The 19,944-nt window shown below is 36.5% G+C and overlaps 1 protein-coding gene across 16 annotated transcripts in view; it reads left to right on the top strand.

The window, feature by feature from the left end:
- MYO9A (myosin IXA) overlaps positions 1-19,944 on the top strand; it is a 279,561-nt gene that overhangs the window by 112,050 nt on the left and 147,567 nt on the right. For all 16 annotated transcript variants that reach the window (XM_067029270.1, XM_067029272.1, XM_067029275.1 and 13 more), the window contains one exon: positions 11,241-11,436. In XM_067029270.1, coding sequence (XP_066885371.1) covers positions 11,241-11,436 — 196 coding nt within the window. The remainder of the gene's footprint in view (positions 1-11,240; positions 11,437-19,944) is intronic.

Here is a 19,944-nt window from a genome sequence, read left to right as displayed (position 1 = left end):
AGTACATCTTAAACCCACTAGTTTATCTATGTAGTTGGTTGAATTTTTCTCTTCTCTACATCCATTAGGCATGACAGGCTTCATGTCTTCATGTACCATTGGGTATTTGTGAGCTTGTACTCCTAATGAATATGTTGAAACTCTTTTTTTAATATATATACAGCAGGTTCTTATTAGTTATCCATTTTATACACATCAGTCTATACATGTCAATCCCAATCACCCAATTCATCACACCACCACCCCCAACCCCCATGGTTTTCCCCCCTTGGTGTCCACACATTTGTTCTCTACATCTGTGTCTCAATTTCTGCCCTGAAAACCAGTTAATCTGTACCATTTTTCTAGGTTCCACATACATGCTTTAATATACGATGTTTGTTTTTCTCTTTCTGACTTACTTCACTCTGTATGACAGTCTCTAGATTCATCCATGTCTCAAATAATGACCCAATTTTGTTCCTTTTTATGGCTGAGTAATATTCCATTGTATATATGTACCACATCTTCTTTATCCATTAATCTGTTGATGGGCATTTCGGTTGCTTCCATGACCTGGCTGTTGTAAATAGTGCTGCCGTGAACAGTGGGGTGCATGTGTCTTTTTGAATTGTGGTTTTCTCTGGGTATATGCCCACTAGTAGGATTGCTGGATCATATGGTAATTCTAGTTTTAGTTTTTTAAGGAACCTCCATACAGTTCTCCATAATGGCTGTATCAGTTTACGTTCCCACCAACAGTGCAAGTGGGTTCCCTTTTCTCCACACCCCCTCCAGCATTTGTTGGTTGTAGATTTTCTGATGATGCCCATTCTAACTGCTGTGAGGTAATACCTCATTGTAGTTTTGATTTGCATTTCTCTAATAATTAGTGATGTTGAGCAGCTTTTCATGTGCTTCTTGGTCATGTGTATGTCTTCTTTGGAGAAACATCTATTTAGGTCTTCTGCCCATTTTTGGATTGGGTTGTTTGTTTTTTTTAATATTGAGCTGCATGAGCTGTTTATATAGTTTGTAGATTAATACTTTGTCCGTTGATTCATTTGCAAATATTTTCTCCCATTCTGAGGGTTGTCTTTTTGTTTTGTTTATAGTTTCCTTTGCTGTGCAAAAGCTTTGAAGTTTCATTAGGTCCCATTTGTTTATTTTTGTTTTTATTTCCATTACTCTAGGAGGTGGATCAGAAAAGATCTTGCTGTGATTTATGTCAAAGAGTGTTCTTCCTATGTTTTCCTTTAAGAGTTTTATAGTGTCCGGTCTTTCATTTAGGTCTCGAATCCATTTTGATTTTACTTTTGTGCATGGTGTTAGGGAGTATTCTAATTTCATTCTTTCACATGTAGCTGTCCAGTTTTCCCAGCACCACTTATTGAAGAGACTGTCTTTTCTCCATGGTGCATCCTTGCCTCCTTTGTCATTGATTAGCTGACCATAGGTGCATGGGTTTATCTCTGGGCTTTCTATCTTGTTCCATTGATCTATATTTCTGTTTTTGTGCCAGTACCATATAGTCTTGATTACTATAGCTTTGTAATATAGTCTGAAGTCAGGGAGTCTGATTCCTCCAGCTCCGTTTTATTCCCTCAAGACTGCTTTGGCTATTCTGGGTCTTTTGTGTCTCCATACAAATTTTAAGACTTTTTGTTCTAGTTCTGTAAAAAATGCCATTGGTAATTTGATAGGGATTGCATTGAATCTGTGGATTGCTTTTGGTAGTATAGTCATTTTCACAATATTGATTCTTCCAATCCAAGAACATGGTATATCTCTCCATCTGTTGGTATCATCTTTAATTTCTTTCATCAGTGTCTTATAGTTTTCTGCATACAGATCTTTTGTCTCCTGAGGTAGGTTTATTCCTAGGTATTTTATTCTTTCTGTTGCAATGGTAAATGGCAGTGTTTCCTTAATTTCTCTTTTAGATTTTTCGTCATTAGTGTATAGGAATGTAAGAGACTCCTGTGCATTAATTTTGTATCCTGCAACTTTACCAAACTCATTGATTAGCTTTTGTAGTTTTCTGGTGACATCTTTAGGATTCTCTATGTATAGTATCATATAATCTGCAAACAGTGACAGTTTTACTTCTTCTTTTCCAATTTGTATTCTTTTATTTCTGTTTCTTCTCTGATTGCTGTCGCTAGGACTTCCAAAACTATGTTGAATAATAGTGGTGAGAGTGGACATCCTTGTCTTGTTCCTGATCTTAGAGGAAATGCTTTCAGTTTTTCACTATTGAGAATGATGTTTGCTGTGGGTTTGTTGTATATGGCCTTTATTATGTTGAGGTAGGTTCCCTCTATGCCCACTTTCTGGAGGGTTTTTATCATAAATGGGTGTTGAATTTTGTCAGAAGCTATTTCTGCATCTATTGAGATGATCATATGGTTTTTATTCTTCAGTTTGTTAATATGGTGTATCACATTGATTGATTTGCGTATATTGAAGAATCGCAGTATCCCTGGGATAAATCTCACTTGATCATGGTGTATGATCCTTTTACTGTGTTGTTGGATTCTGTTTGCAAGTATTTTGTTGAGGATTTTTGCATCTATATTAATCAGTGATATTGGTCTAAATTTTCTTTCTTTGTGACATCTTTGTCTGGTTTTGGTATCAGGGTGATGCTGGCCTCCTAGAATGAGTGTGGGAGTGTTCCTTCCTCAGCAATTTTTTGGAAGAGTTTGAGAAGGATGGGTGTTAGCTCTTCTGTAAATGTTTGATAGAATTCACCTGTGAAGCCATCTGGTCCTGGACTTTTGTTTGTAGGAAGATTTTTTTTTTTTTTTTTTGTGGTACGCGGGCCTCTCACTGTTGTGGCCTCTCCCGTTGCGGAGCACAGGCTCCGGACGCGCAGGCTCAGCGGCCATGGCTCACGGGCCCAGTCGCTCCGCGGCATGTGGGATCTTCCCGGACCGGGGCACGAACCCGTGTCCCCTGCATCGGCAGGCGGATTCTCAACCACTGCGCCACCAGGGAAGCCCTGTAGGAAGATTTTTAATCACAATTTCAATTTCCTTACTTGTGATTGGTCTGTTCATATTTTCTATTTCTTCTTGGTTCAGTCTTGGAAGGTTATACCTTTCTCAGAATTTTTCTGTTTCTTCCAGGTTGTCCATTTTATTGGCATAGAGTTGCTTGTAGTAGTCTCTTAGGATGCTTTATATTTCTGCAGTGTCTGTTGTAACTTCTCCTTTTTCATTACTAATTTTATTGATTTGAGCCCTCTCCCTCTTTTTCTTGATGAGCCTGACTAATGGTTTATCAACTTTGTTTATCTTCTCAAAGAACCAGCTTTTAGTTTTATTGACCTTTGCTATTGTTTTCTTTGTTTCTATTTCATTTATTTCTGCTCTGATCTTTATGATTTCTTTCCTTCTGCTAACTTTGGGTTTTGTTTGTTCTTCTTTCTTTAGTTCCTTTACGTGTAAGATTAGACTTTTTATTTGAGATTTTTCTTGTTTCTTGAGGTAAGCTTGTATAGCTATGAACTTGCCTCTTCAAAGTGCTTTTGCTGTATCCCATAGGTTTTGGATCATCGTGTTTTCATTGTCATTTGTCTCTAGGTATTTTTTGATTTCCTCTTTGATTTCTTCAGTGATGTCTCAGTTATTTAGTAACGTATTGTTTAACCTCCATGTGTTTGTGTTTTTTACGTTTTCTTCCCTATTATTAATTGATTTCTAATCTCATAGTGTTGTGGTCAGAAAAGATGCTTGATATGATTTCAATTTTCTTAAATTTACTGAGGCTTGATTTGTGACCCAAGATGTGATCTGTCCTGGAGAATGTTCCGTGTGCACTTGAGAAGAAAGTGTAATGTGCTGTTTTTGGATGTTATGTCCTATAAATATCAATTAAATCGATCTGGTCTACTGTGTCATTAAAGCTTCTGTTTCCTTATTTATTTTCATTTTGGATGATCTGTCCATTGGTGTAAGTGAGGTGTTAAAGTCCCCCCTATTATTTGTGTTACTGTCAATTTCCTCTTTTATAGCTGTTAGCAGTTGCCTTATGTATTGAGGTGCTCCTATGTTGGGTGCACATGTATTTATAATTGTTCTGTCTTCTTCTTGGTTTGATCCCTTGATCATTATGTAGTGTCCTTCCTTGTCTCTTGTAACATTCTTTATTTTAAAGTCTATTTTATCTGATATGAGTATTGCTACTCCAGCTTTCTTTTGATTTCCGTTTGCATGAAGTATCTTTTTCCATCCCCTCATTTTCAGTCTGTATGTGTCCCTAGGTCTGAAGTCAGTCTCTTGTAGACAGCATATGTATGGGTCTTGTTTTGGTGTCCATTCAGCAAGCCTGTGTCCTTTGGTTGGAGCATTTAATCCATTCACATTTAAGGTAATATCGATATGTATATTCCTATGACCATTTTCTTAATTGTTTTGGGTTTGTTTTTGTAGGTCCTTTTCTTCTCTTGTGTTTCCCACTTTAGCATTTGTTGCAGAGCTGGCTTGGTGGTGCTGAATTTTCTTAGCTTTTGCTTGTCTATAAAGCTTTTGACTTCTCTCCTGAATCTGAATGAGATCCTTGCTGGGTAGCGTAATCTTGGTTGTAGGTTCTTCCCTTTCATCACGTTAAGTATATCATGCCATTCCCTTCTGGCTTGTAGAGTTTCTGCTGAGAACTCAGCTGTTAACCTTATGGGAGTTCCCTTGTATGTTATTTGTCGTTTTTCCATTGCTGCTTTCAGTAATTTTTCTTTGTCTTGAATTTTGCTAGTTTAATTACTATGTGTCTCGGCGTTTTTCTCCTTGGGTTTATCCTGTATGGGACTCTCTGTGCCTCCTGGACTTGGGTGGCTATTTCCTTTCCCATGTTAGGGAAGTTTTCGATTATAATCTCTTCAAATATTTCCTTGGGTCCTTTCTCTCTCTCTTCTCCTTCTGGAACCCCTATAATGCAAATGTGTTGTGTTTAATATGGTCCCAGAGGTCTCTTAGGCTGTCTTCATTTCTTTTCATTCTTTTTTCTTTATTCTGTTCTGCAGCAGTGAATTCCACCATTCTTTCTTTCAGGTCACTTATCCGTTCTTCTGCCTCAGTTATTCTGCTATTGATTCCTTCTAGTGTAGTTTTCATTTCAGTTATTGTATTGTCCATCTCTGTTTGTTTGTTCTTTAATTCTTCTAATTCTTTGTTAAACATTTCTTGCATCTTCTCTATCTTTGCGTCCATTCTTTTTCCGAGGTCCTGGATCATCATCACTATCATTATTCTGAATTCTTTTTCTGGAAGGTTGCCTATCTCCACTTAACTTAGTTGTTTTTCTGAGGTTTTATCTTGTTCCTTCATCTTGTACATAGCCCTCTGCCTTTTCATCTTGTTTGTCTTTCTTTTAATGTGGTTTGTGTTCCACAAGCTACAGGATTGTAGTTCTTCTTGCTTCTACTGTCTGCCCTCTGGATGTTGAAACTCTTAACTCCTGTGGAAGGGAATCTTCATAATTTTGCCCATTTCTTTTTAAAATTATTTTTATAAATTTAATTATTTATTTGTTTTTATTTTTGGCTGTGTTGGGTCTTCATTTCTGTGTGCGGGCTTTTATTAGTTGCAGCGAGCTGGGCCTACTCTTCGATGTGGTGCACAGGCTTCTCTTTGTCATGGCATCTCTTGTTGCGGAGCACTGGTTCTAGGTGCGCGGGCTTCAGTAGTTGTGGCACACGGGCTCTAGAGTACACGCTCAGTTGTTGTGGCGCATGGGCTTAGTTGCTCCACGGCATAAGGGATCTTCCCAGGCCAGGGATTGAACCCGTGTCTTCTGCATTGACCGGCGGATTCTTAACCACTGCACCACCAGGGAAGCCCTTGCCCATTTTTTGTTTGTAATTGATGAGCCCATTACCCTTCAACCACTTGATGTTTAAGCCTGCCATTTAAGAGAGTTTCTAAGTAATGCAGTGACGATATGGAGAATGGTGGAGCAATACTTTTTCTCTTGGATCTTGATGAGAGAGTCAGAATTAAGATCACTCATTCATTCATCACTGATTCATTTATTCAGGAAGTACTGATATTTATTAAACACAAAACACATGTCAGACCTTGTGCTTGGTGTTCAGAATGATCTAGTGAGAAATTAGCAGACATGTTCCTGGCTCTGTATACACATAAAAACACATGTACATATATGCATGTGTGTGTTTAATATGGATAAATGGGGTTATGTGTATAAATAAATGTGAATGGGTTTTGTGAGAGAAATTAGTGAAATAATGGATTTTGAATTTGTGGATCCATCAACACCTCTTTGAGAAACTCAAAATTTGAGAGATGAGGTGAAGTAGATGTTACCTTGGTGAGGGGTTGGGATGGTGAATATTATAGGCCATGAGATAGGACAGAACTTAATATGTTAAAATAGTTGAAAACAGGTCTGTGTTACTAGATTATAGTGATCAAGGAAAATAGTGGCATGAAATGAATTCAGAGAATGGACAGCAAGTTAGTTCTTCAGGACTTCTCTACCAAGTTAAAGGAGTTTGGTTTTTGTTTTTATTATTATGAGGAGCCATGAAAAGATTTTTAAGCAGAGGACATGATATGTGTTTTTAAAAGATTGATTTCTTGGAGGAGAAGGAATAGCAGAGGGAGAGATTGGGAGCTGGGAGATGAATTAGATAGCTTTTTTACATAGTTGAGGTGAAATGTTAAGGTAAACTGGAGCACTGAGATGGCAGTAGAGATGGAGGAGATCTAGATGATTATGAGATATTTTTTGGAGGTACAGTCAGTAGATCTTATTGATGAATTCCAAGTAAGTGATCTCTGGCTATAGCTGATGGGTGAGTTTGAGGTGCTATTTCCTGAGGTGGAAAAGACGGGAAGGAACAGATTTTAGAACAAACATTAAGAATAACAGAGTAGGGCTTCCCTGGTGGTGCAGTGGTTGGGAGTCCGCCTGCCGATGCAGGGGACACGAGTTCGTGCCCTGGTCCGGGAGGATCCCACATGCCGCGGAGCAACTAAGCCCGTGAGCCATGGCCGCTGGGCCTGTGCGTCCGGAGCCTGTGCTCCGCAACGGGAGAGGCCACAGCGGTGAGAGGCCCGCGTACCGCAAAAAAAAAAAAAAAAAAAAAAAAGAATAACAGAGTAGAATGGTGGTTACTAGGGAGTGGGGGAATTGAGGAGATGCTGGCAAAGGATACAGACCTACAGTTAAATTGTGGAGATCTAATGTGCTACATTGTAATTATAGTAAACATTGTATTTATAATTAACATTGTGATTATAGCATTGTCTTCAAAGTTTTTAAGAGACCAGATCTTAAATGTTCTTAACACAAAACAAAAAATTGATGATTATATGACATAATGGAGGTGTTTGCTAACTCTAAAGTGGTAATCATATTGCAGTATATAAATGTATCAAATCAATATTTTGTACACCTTAAACAATGTTGTGTGTCAGTTATATCTCAATTTAAAAATACAGTCTAAAACAAAAACAAAAAAATATTCATTCATATTATCAGATAGGTTGAAAGTAAATAAAAGGATGGGAAGAAGACACACCAGGCAAACCCTAACTAAAATAAAGCTGGTATAATTACATTATTATCAGACAAGATAGACTTTTAGACAAGAATTATTATTAGAGCTAAAGAAGCACATTTCATAACAATAAAAGGGACCAGTTTAACAGAAGACATATCAAAAGTTATATGTACCTAATGACTTCAGTTCAATTATATAAGCCAAAAGGGGAGCAAAAGTAGAACTAGGCAATTTTACCATCAAAGTTGTAGATTTTAATACGTATCTCTCAGTAACAACAGAATATGCAGACACAAAATCAATAAAAACAGAACAATTGAACAACAGTACTAAACAACTGACCTAATTGGCATATCAGAACTAGATATTCTTTGGGTGTTTAGAAATTAAGTAAAATTCTTCTCGATAACGCCTGAGTTAAAAAACAAATCACAATTAAAATGATAATATTTTAAACTGAACATTAATGAAGATAACAACATATCAAAATTTGTAGGATGCATTTAAAGTGATAACTTTAAAAGCATATGTTAGAAAGGAAGACTGGTTGAAAATACACTAGGGAAAGAACAGTAAATTAAATCCCCAAAAGTAGAAGAGGGAAATAATAAAGAGCAGACCAGAAATCAATATTATAGAAAGCAGACATACAGGAGAGAAATTAACAAAGCCAAAAGTGAGTTCCTTGAAAGGATAACAGAAAATAATACAGTTGACCCTTGAACGACACTGGTTTGAATGTGGGGATCCACTTATACACAAGTGTTTTTCAATAAATAGGTACTGTAGTGCTATGTGATCCATGATCGGTTGAATCCATGGTTACAGCACCGTGGATACTATAAAGGGCTGACTATAAAGTTACACGGGATTTTCAACTGCACAGGTGGGTCGGCCTCCCTAACCCCCATGTTGTTCAAGGATAAACTGTATAAGTAAAAGTTAATAGAAAATAACTAATGAAAGGAAAAAGAAATTTACATATTACAGATAGTAGAAATGAATAAGTGGATTTAACTACATACTCTACAGATATTAAAAAGATATAAACTTGTTTTGCCAATACATTTGACAGCATAGATAGAATGGAAAATTCCATGAAAAATACGTTGCCAAAATTGACACTGGAAAATATGGAAAAACCTGAAAACCCTACGTCCGTTAAATAATTTGAATCAGTAGTTTAGAACTTTACACAAAGGAAATTCCAGGCCCACATGGTTTCACTGGTGAATGCTCTCAAACATATACGCAATACTAGTCATGCATTTTCTGTCGAGTTTGAGATACCTTTAAGATGTACAAATGGATCTCAGACATAACAAGAAATATTTGAGCTGGAAATACAGATTTGGGCATCATCATTTAGATAGTATTTCAAGTCATAATTATGGTCAAGATCAACTGATACAACATGATTGAGGGAAAAATATGAGTACACAAGATGAAACCCTAAGAATTTTCAATACAGAGCCAAAGGACTGCCCAAGAAGTAAGTAGTAAATCACAGTGTGTTGTTATGGAAACCAGTAGAAGAGAGTTTCAAGGATGATGTGATTAGTTTATGAAGTGTACTTAGAAATCTAGAAATATGAAGACAGAGAGACAAGACCATTACTTCTGAAAAAGGAAGGTCTCTATCAACATTTGACAGTCCTCATGGAAAAGAAATCTTGAATTTTAGGTTTTATGGTATAGTTATTAAAGGACGGGGTGATCTTTGGGGTAGGGCAGATGATGTTTTAGTTCCTGTTACTGGTACTTATGTTTGACCTCTGATGAAATTCTCTACCTCTCTGTTTACTTATCAGTAAGATGTGGTTTATAATTGATTCTACTTTATTGAGTAATTGTTAGAATTAAATAAGTTATGTATAGTGCTTAGCTTAATGCCTGACATTTGTCTTCCCTCAGTAGGAGTTTGCTTCTGCTGATGATTTGATTTGAAAATTCTTACTCAGTTTTACTAACTTTTATAATATATACATTTGCTCAAAGGGTACTTAGGGACCAACTAAGCACCAGGACTTCTGGCTTGTTTCCCCTGTTCTCAGGAGAATCAAGAATTACTAGGAAAGGAAAGCCCTAAAGGTAATAGGACAAGTCCAAGCTGCCTTCTGGACATGAGGGTAGATGACGTCATACTAGGCATGATTCTCACAGAATTCAGACATAACAAGTTAGAGCTGTTCTGTGAAGCTGCAACGACATGGAGTGATTTACTCACCAAGCTTTAATCCTTCCATCTGGGTGTGGTTATAGTCAAATGCCTAGAATACACGTATCAGTCTGGGACCTTCTTCCAGGAGTGTTAAGCTTCTTGTCCTCCCTATCTTTCTGTGGGTATTTAAACCCATTTTCTTGTGTTTTGTCATTGCCAACCCCCATTGACAGGTGGTTTTAACTGGCTAGTTACAGTCCTTAGGTAATCTTATCCAGCTTTAAAAATCTGTATGCTGATTATATCCAAATGCATTTTCTGAAATCTCTGTAAGAATCTAGACAAATATATCCATCTGCCTACTTGATGTCTGTATGCAGACATAGCATACTGGTTATAAGTGACTGAGTTTGAACCTCTGTTCTTCCAGTTGCTGTGTGATAAGGAGCCAAGATAGTTAACCTTTCTATGACTCACTTTCCTCATTATAAAATAAGAATAATAATATCATCTACCCCAAGGAGGTAGATGATTTCATCACCTCAAGGTGATGAAATGAACTTCAGTGAGACAACACATGTAAAATGCTTAGAAGTGTACCATACACTTAGAAACCTCTCAATAAATGTTACTTGCTATTATCATTATTCTCAGCATCTCAAGCTTCACTTGGACAAAACTTACCTCTTAATCCTCATTTTCTATCCCTATACCTTCTCTTTTCTCTGGTTTTCTCCATATCAGTATATGGTACCTCTACCCATTTTGTTGCTCAAACCCAAAATATAGATGTTAACCTAATTTCCTCATTCACTCACCATGCCCTAATCCACCAGCAAGTCCTTTGTCCTTACCTCTAAAACATATCCCAAATATGATAACCATTTTCCCTTTCCACTAGTACCATCAGTGTAGTCCAAGTCACTGTCAGTTCTTCTGGAATACTGCAATAGCTGGCCTACCTTTTCCATCTTTGTACAGTTCATTCCCTCTGCAGCAACCAGTGATGTTTATAAAACACCAGTTAGCTCATGTCATTATCCTTCCAGTGGCTTTTCTTTACACTTGAATAAAACCCAGACTCCTAGTTCAGGCTTACATAGCCTACATAGCCTATTTATTTGCTTATTCTTCTACCACTCTCACCCTTGCCAAGAATGCTCCAGCCCCTGGTCTTACTGGTTTTCTCCTAACTTGTTCAACTCATTGCCACCCATAGGTAGTAGGTGTTCCCTTTGAAATGCTGTTCCTGGTCTTCTCATTTCTGGCTCCTTTTTGTTATTCAACTCTCTTGTCATTTTATGTGATAGTCCTGTAGAGAGTCTCTCCCTGACCAGTGTTTAACAAGCTGCAATAAGATTGTGGAATGCTCATTCTAATTTAAATTAATTATTGAATTAAATAGTTTTAGGGTCATATGGGACTTTGTAGAGGATATCTATCTGGTCCATTTAGCTGCCTAAAACAGAAATCCCTCTATAGCCTTATTCAACCACTGTTCATACATGTCACCCATTATCTTCTTGGTTTAATAATTTTTTCAAAAGTAACACTGGTACTTTTTTCATGTAGGATTTCCGGGAAAAAAATACAGATCATATGCGCCCTGACATTGTAGCTCTTCTGAGAAGTAGCAAGAATGCCTTTATCTCTGGGATGATTGGAATTGATCCTGTAGCTGTTTTCCGTTGGGCAGTTCTCCGAGCTTTTTTCAGAGCTGTTATTGCTTTCAGGGAAGCTGGGAAAAGAAACATTCAGAGAAAAACTGGTAAGCAGTAGACATCAGTATTCTACCATGCTTCTGTTTGTTTTCTTACCATGCCCTAACATCATGTTTCAGATCTAATGAGTTCTGGTGAGTGTATGTGTGTGTATATATATGTTGGTACATTTTTATTAATAAATACTGATAGGAATAATGAGTGTAAAGCACCTGGTATTTATTAGGCATTCAGATATTGGTATGATTTTTAAACAAAAAGTGAAAGTATTATTTAATTATATAGAATTTAATATTGATATTTTTCTCTCTTTTCTTCTTAAGTCATAGTTTTTACTACAAATGAAACATAATGTGGAAGCATAAATCAGGAGGCAGAAAAATTAGGATGGAGGTAGTATAGTATAGTAGGGTAACCCAACTTCAGTAATCAGTTGCCATCTCTTCTCTTGACTGATTTTGTGACTATTAGCTGTTTTTCTTGGAGTGTAATACTACCTTCAATATTATGAGGGTAAAATCAGATAATACATGTAAAGTATCTGTTTATGAGGTGTTAATTTTCTTTTCCTCTTACACTTAAGTCAGTTAGCTGGATTTTACTTTAAAAGTTAGAAATGGGGCTTCCCTGGTAGCGCAGTGGTTGAGAATCCGCCTGCCGATGCAGGGGACACGGGTTCGTGCCCTGGTCTGGGAAGATACCACATACCGCGGAGCAGCTGGGCCTGTGAGCCATGGCTGCTGAGCCTGTGCATCCGGAGCATGTGCTCCGCAAAGGGAGAGGCCACAACAGTGAGAGGCCCGTGTACCACAAAAAAAAAAAAGAAAAAAAAGAGAGTTAGAAGTGGATAAAACAGGATACTTTTTTTGTGTGTCTCCTCCTTAAATCATAAAATATTCTCATTTCACATTCTGTGGGAGGAGCATCTTAAAAGCACTTGCTACCTACTTGAAATGACACTGTTGCTTGCTGTAGCTCTAGCCTTAGGTAGACCATTGCTGCATAGTGAGGATATTCTAATACATATGTAATTATTTAAAATAATTTTTTTTGCCAAGAAGTTTCAGAAGTGCAGGAGGACACACTTTGTGCTTTCAGAACTCCTAGACTTATAGGGCTTTTGGGCATGTGCACTAGCAGTAAAACTTTAAATTCAGCTTTTATGTATTTTAAATAAATAAAATATTTGAGAGATTGTATTTCTAAAATGAGAGGCAAAGCTAATTGAATTTCATTTCTGTACTTCAGATTATAATGTGTGCAAACTGGCCTTTGTGGATAGAACTATAGTTTTTTTTTTTTTTTAAATAAAAGGAGTATCTTAAAACTGCTTTGCCTTTGCCAAAATTATTTCTAAGAGGCTATCTTTGTAAAAAGCTTGAAAAAATTTTAAATTGAGGTATAATGGACATATAACATATTCATTTCAGGTATATAACACAATGATTAAATATTTGTGTGTACTGCAAAATGGTACCATCCATTACTATACAAAGTTACAAAACTTTTTTTCTTGTGATGAGAACATTTACAATTTAATCTCTTGGCAACTTTCAAATATGTACAGTACTACAATATTATTGACTACAGTTACCAGCAAAAAGCTTTAAGGAAAAGTTTTTTCTTTTAAGATTCATTCTTATTTATTCCAGTGGTCTTATCAATTATGAAAATTTTGAAAATTGATACATATCCTGCTAAGACGTAACTGACTAAGATAAGAAACTTTTCTTATATTTACTATTGAGCATACTGCTTTCTGTAAAAGTTATTCACATTGAATGTTACTTTGGCATTTAAAATATTATTTGTGAAAGCTGGTTCTATGTATATTAGTATTAATTAGTACAAAGACAGGCAGTGTTACTAATGATCAACAACTGAAATTATCTTTACTTTGATAATTTCTAGATTCTTCTTGTTTTCTAATCTAGTTTTGCTTTCTGGCCAGCATAGAGCTTCCACATAATAAACTCTTTTTGAAAACTCTTTTATACTGGGATATAACATGTATACAGAAAAGTGCATAGAACAAAATATATAGCTCAGTGAATTATCACAAAGTGAAAACACCCCTGGAACTATCTTATAGGTTAAGAAAGAGAATATTACCGACATGCTAGAAGTCCCCCTTGCATAAACTTTTAAAATTTCACTTTTTATCAAGAAAAAGAAAAATGATAGTTCATTTGCATTTTGAGGCAGTGACTGAGCAGGTTTGTTACAGAGAATAATTGTATTATAACATATTAGTGTCAGTGCCAAAATTTAGCATTTTTCCTCCCTCTGCACCACTTACCACCTGCTGTTTTCTGGTGGGTTTAGGATAAATGGATATTATAGAATTAGAACATTGTAGTATTGCAAAACAAAAGCTAACAGAGTAACTGTGAAAATGAACTAAGTAGTAGATGCAGAACTCTTTATAATGACCAGAAGTAGTATGCAAACATATCAACGTGAAACCGGAATTGGAGATTATTTAAGGAGATTATTTAAGCAGAAGTAGAATATATGAAAGGCAGAAGGTAACCCAGTTCAGATCTTGAATGAGAGTAAGAAGAGGTCAAAAATAATATTTCTAATGAAGAAAGAAGATGTAGACTGCAGAAGTGCAATATATTTTCACTTCCTTTAAGACTATCTTTATAAGATATTCCACTGGACTCTTAGCTGATCCTCAACAAATACCTTGATGGTGAACCAAAAAAATCCTGGATTTTCTTAAGGAATTCCCTAACATTCTTTTTCTTCATCTAGCCAACTGAGCACAAATGAGAATATCAAATTTAAATCTACTTTTGACTGTTATTTTTTCTTTTTTATAGACTTTCAAATTAGAGGGCACAGTGCCATTTTAAGGTCTTTAAATAAAAATTAATTCAACTTATTCCTTTTAAGAATAAATTTGTTATAGTTGTGGTATGTTATAGCTGGGGCAGGTTATCAGGAAACCATAAAATGTTCTTAGTAGAGTCATAGAAATAAGCAGTCTGAATGAAGCTACATGTTGGCCCTGCAGGGAGGTGGATTTAAAAATGGTAATTATTTTTCTGGTCAGCAGTGAGGTATTGGAGTACAGGTATTCCAGTGGTAGCATCCACCTTGTCTCTGATTTACTCCTCCTGAATAAGAAAGAGCCTGGACTAGAAAGTACAGGGGAGATCATAACTTGACCATGAATTATACAGTATGCAGATGTGAGTACAGTGATGCTTATTTGGTTCTTTTGGAGTTACATAAAAGTATAGCCAAAGAGGAATTTTAATCCATCTAAAAAGACTAGGCAGAGACAGCAAATTCATCTGTGGAATTGGCATAAAAGGCAAGAACGAGGGGCTTCCCTGGTGGTGCAGTGGTTAAGAATCCACCTGCCAATGCAGGGGACATGGGTTCGATCCCTGCTCTGGGAAGATCCCACATACTGCAGAGCAGCTAAGCCCATGCACCACAACTACTGAGCCTGCGTGCTGCAACTACTGTAGCCCACGCGCCTAGAGCCCATGCTCAGCAACAAGAGAAGCCACTGCAATGAGAAGCCTGCACACCACAATGAAGAGTAGCCCCCGTTCACCACAACTAGAGAAAGCCTGTGCAAAGAAACAAAAACCCAACGCAGTCATAAATAAATAAATAAATACATACATACATACATACATGCATGCATGCAAGAACGAGAGTCCAAATTGTCATTCGGTTCCTTAATCTACAGGGAGAAAAGCTGAAGCCATTCATATAGTGTCTGCAGATAGAGAGCTTTAATGGTTCCCACGTAAACTGTTCCTCTTCCCCATCCCACACAATGGACTCCATAACTCTATTGTGCTCCCACTTGTTTTTGCAAGTGGGAGAAGGATTCCAGTGACCATCTATTTCCAGAAATGACCAGGTACTAAAACTAATTTAGATATCATCTAAACAGGGTCTAGGATCTCTATGCAGTACTCTATCCATAATTCTACCCAGTACTTAAGACAATTAAGAGCATTTTTGTTAACAAACAAAACCCTGACCATTATTTATAAATCAATTCTGTATCAGGCACTATGGTGTGGTGATTAAGAGTAAGGGGTTTAGATTAAATGTCAATGAAACGGTAGAGTAAGGACCTCTTAAAGTTCTCTCTTCCATAAAAGCAACAAGAACACTTGCAAAAATTGTCAGAATAACTTTGCTGGAGCTCTGTAAATTCATCAAAGGCCTTCAGTAATCTGGGAAGTATATATACAAGAAAAAAGGCTGAATATTGATAATGACAGTGCACTTTGTAGTGTTTTAACTTGCACTACTCACCTCCCTCCCTCCCAAGCTCTGTGGTAGCCTTGAAAATCAATAGCCTGGAAGCACAATGAAAATTAGCAGTGTGACTACCCCTGGAGGGAATAGAAGGGGGCTGGCGCTCCTTCAAAGCCCCATTCCCAGAGAATATTCAACTTATTTGGTAGTTCGCTGGAAGACCCCACTTACAAGGCTATCTTTTAACCTGACTTGGAGCTTGCCCATATGAATAACCTTTTACATAGGGGTTTTGTCCAAAACGATCAGAAGCAGTTGTTGAACATTGCAACTCTTTGATGCAGTAGATAACAGCTGGGGCAAAAACTAACCAAAACATTTGAAAGGAAAAGCTGGAGAATGAGGTTTCCATAACGGCTATGAAAAGTTCCCATATATTCATGGGAATCTAGACAACTATGCACAGGCATAGGACTGTATACTTGCCCAGGGCTATGCATATGCTCAGTAAAGACCTGAGGATATCCTGATTTTTTACCTCAGGATAACCTTCACATTCTGTGCAAGCAGGGCAAAGCAAAGTTGTAAACTGCCTAGCTGAGTGTTGAAGGTATGCACCAACATACACACTCAGTGACCCGTGACAAAAACTGGGAGAATTAGTGGTTTCAGGCATGTAAAGATATCTGCCTTCAATCAATAGCTGACATTTAAGCTAACTGAGCAGAGATTTCCATGGTCATCTGTGACAAACTTTACAGAATTAGTTCAGGAAAGTCCTAAGCAAATAGTAGCAACTGTAAGGAACAGCAGCAACAGCAAATCCTGGGAAGAGAATTTTCAGAGTTGCCATGTTACATAACTACCCCTGAAAAAATCCAGACATTGATATTACTAGACAAAGTCTTTAAACTATTTTAAATATATTTAAAGACTTAAAGGTAACTATATCTGAAGAACAAAAGGAAGGTATGAGAACAATGTCTCACCAAATGGAGAATATCAATTTTATACACACACACAATTTTGAAGTGGAAAAAATGTACAATAACTGAAATGAGAAATTCAGTAGACGAGTTCAGCAGCAGGTTTGAATAAGCAGAAGCCATAATCGGGTGAACATGAAGACAGATCAGTTGAGATGATCTGGCTAAGGAATAGGAATAATAAAGGATGAAGAAGAATAAACAGAGCTTCTAGACTTATGGGACACCATGAGGCATATAAACTTCTGAGAGTCCAGAAGGAAAGGAGGGAAAAGGGAAGAAAGAATATTTCAAGAAATAATGGCCAACGCCTCCTCAATTTTGATGAGCAAATTAATCTACACATCTAGCAAGTTCAACAAACTACAAGGTGGGTGAATTCAAAGAGATTCAAACTTAGATATATCATAATTAAACTGTCTAGAGGTAAAGAGAGAATATTGAAAGCAGCAAGAGAAAAATGATTCATCATGCACAAAGTATCCTCAGTAAGATTAAAAGTTGATTCATCATTAGAAAGCATTGAGGCTAGAGGACAGCAACTTGGCATATTCAAAGTGCGGAAAGAAAAAAACACTGTCAATCAAGAATTCTGTATTCACTAAAACTATCCTTCAAGGTGAAATTATGACATTCCCAGGTAAACAGATCCTGAGTGACTGTTACTAGCTGTCCCACAAGAAATATTAAAGGGAGTTGTTCTGGCTGAAATGAAAGGACACTAGAAAGTAACTCGAAAGCATATGAAATAAAGAGCACCATTAAAGGCAGCCTTAGAGTTAAATATAAAAGTTAAATATAAAAGATAGTAAAAATGTATTTTTTACATTTTGTAACTTTTTTTTCCTCCAATCTGATTTAAAAGACAACTGTGAAAAAGCCATAATTATAAATCTCTCTTGGAGGGCATGCCATTTTAAAGATGTAATTTGCATGACAATAACAGCATAAAGAAGGAGGAAGGGAATGAAGCTATATAGGAGGAAAGTTTCTATATACTATTGAAATTAAGTAGCTTTTAATCTAGATTAGATTGTTGTAAATTAAGATGCTAATTTTAATTCCCTTGGCACCTGTTAAGAAAATAACTAAAAAATAATATAGTAAAAGAAATGACCAAAATACTAAAATAGTATACTAGAAAACATCTATTCAACACAAAAGAAGAGAGTACTGAAAGAAAAGAGGGACAAAAATAATATGTTTTATGGTATATGTGGAAACTAAATAACACACTTCTTAATAACCAATGGGACAAAGAAGAAATCATAAGGGAAATTAGAAAATAGTTTGAAATGAATAGAAGAAAATATACACCCATATCTTATGGGATACAGCTAAAACAGTGCTTAGAGGGAAATTTATTTCTCCCTTAGAGAAATTTATCTTTATTAAAAAAGAAAGAATATCTAAAATCAATAATTTAATGCCCCACCTTAAGATTCTAGGGAAAAAGGGAAAACTAAACCCAAAGCAAGCAGTAGGAAGGACATAATAAAGAGTAGATCTGAAATAAATAAAATAGAGAGTAGGAAACAATAAAGAAAACAAAACTGAAAGGTACTTCTTTAAAAAGGTAAATGAAATTGACAAACCTTGAGATAGACCAATAAGAGGAGAGAGGAGACTCAAATTACTAATTTGGGGAAAGAAAGGGGGGTGTTGCTGCTGAACTGATGGAAATAAAAAGGATTATAATACTATTAACAGTTATATGTCAACAACTTAGAACCTAGTGGAAATGGAAAAATTCCTAGAAATATGCTAACAGCCTATAATGACTCCAGAAGAAATAGAAAGTCTGAAAAGCCCTGTTACAAGAAAAGAGATTGAATTAGTTATGAAAAAAAATCTTCCCGCAAACCAAGGAACAGTGAATTCACTGATAAATTTTATCAAATACTTAATGAAGAATTAACACCAACCCTTTATAAACTCTTCCAAAAACATAGACGATAAGGGAATACTTTCATTCTCAATCTGTGAGGCCAGTATTACCAGTGTATCAGATAAGACATCACAAAAATGAAAACCACAAACCAATATCCCTCAACAAAAATCCTTAACAAAATCCTTGCAGACTGAATCCAGCGATATGTAAAAAGTATTTTACAACATTATCTAGTGGAATTTACCCAGGAATGCAAGGTTGGTTCACCTTAGAAAACTCAAATCAATGTAATACACCACATTGATAGACTAAAGGGCAAAAATCAGATCATCACCTCAATAGACACGGAAGAGGCACTTGACAGACATGAATACCTTTTCATATTTTTCATCATAAAAATGCTGAACGAATTAGCAATAGAAGGGGACTTCCTCAGTCTGATAAGGGGACCTGTGAAAAGCCCAAAGGTTATATCATTTTTGATGGTGAATGACTGAATACTTTTCCCTTAAGATCAGAAACAAGACAGGATATCTGCTTTCACCTCTAACATTGTCCTGGAAATCCTGGTAAGAGTAATCAGGTTACACAAAGTAATAAAAGACATCCAGATTGGAAAGGAAGAAACCATTTTGTTTGTAGATGACATATTTTGTGTAAAATTTCCTAAGGAATCTACAAAAAAGTCTACTAGAGATAAAAAATGAGCTCAAGTTGCAAGACACAACATCAACATGCAAAATTGGTTGTATTTCTAGACATTAAGAGTAAACAACCTGAAAACAAAATTAAGTTGGTGCTTCAGCTACAAGAGCACCAGCAAGTATAAAATTCTTACTAATAAATTTAACAAAAGAATTGCAAGACTTGTTCACTGAAACTACAAAATATTGTTGAAAAAACTTAAAGAATACTGCAATAAATGGAAAGATATTCTATGTTTATGCATTGAGAGGCATAGTTAAAATGGTAATACTGGATCTACAGATTCAGCGTAGTCCTGTCAAAACCACAGCTACCTTTATGCAGATATTGACAAGCTAATCCTAAAATTGATAGGTAAAGGAATCCAGAAATGCAAGAAGGACAAAAATTGGAGGATTCACATTTCCCAGTTTGGATTAGCCAGTGGATTCTTAGGTATGACAGGATTAGGTATAAAGCACAAGCAACCAAAGAAAAAATGGATAAATTCGACTTCATCAAAATTTAAAACTTCTGTGCCTCAAAGGATACTATTAAGAGAGTGAAGGGACTTCCCTGGTGGCACAGTGGATAAGACTCCACACTCCCAAGGCAGGGGGCCCGGGTTTGATCCCTGTTCAGGGAACTAGATCCCACATGCATACCACAACTAAAGAGCTAGAGAGCCGCAACTAAGGAGCTTGTGAGCCGCAACTGAGGAGCCCACGTGCTGCAACTAAGGAGCTGGTGAGCTGCAA

The sequence above is a fragment of the Kogia breviceps genome, chromosome 3, assembly GCF_026419965.1.
Source record: "Kogia breviceps isolate mKogBre1 chromosome 3, mKogBre1 haplotype 1, whole genome shotgun sequence".
Classification (NCBI taxonomy): domain Eukaryota; kingdom Metazoa; phylum Chordata; class Mammalia; order Artiodactyla; family Physeteridae; genus Kogia; species Kogia breviceps.
The sequence above is the reverse complement of the archived record's forward strand: the minus strand, read 5'-3'. Positions and strand labels throughout refer to the sequence as shown.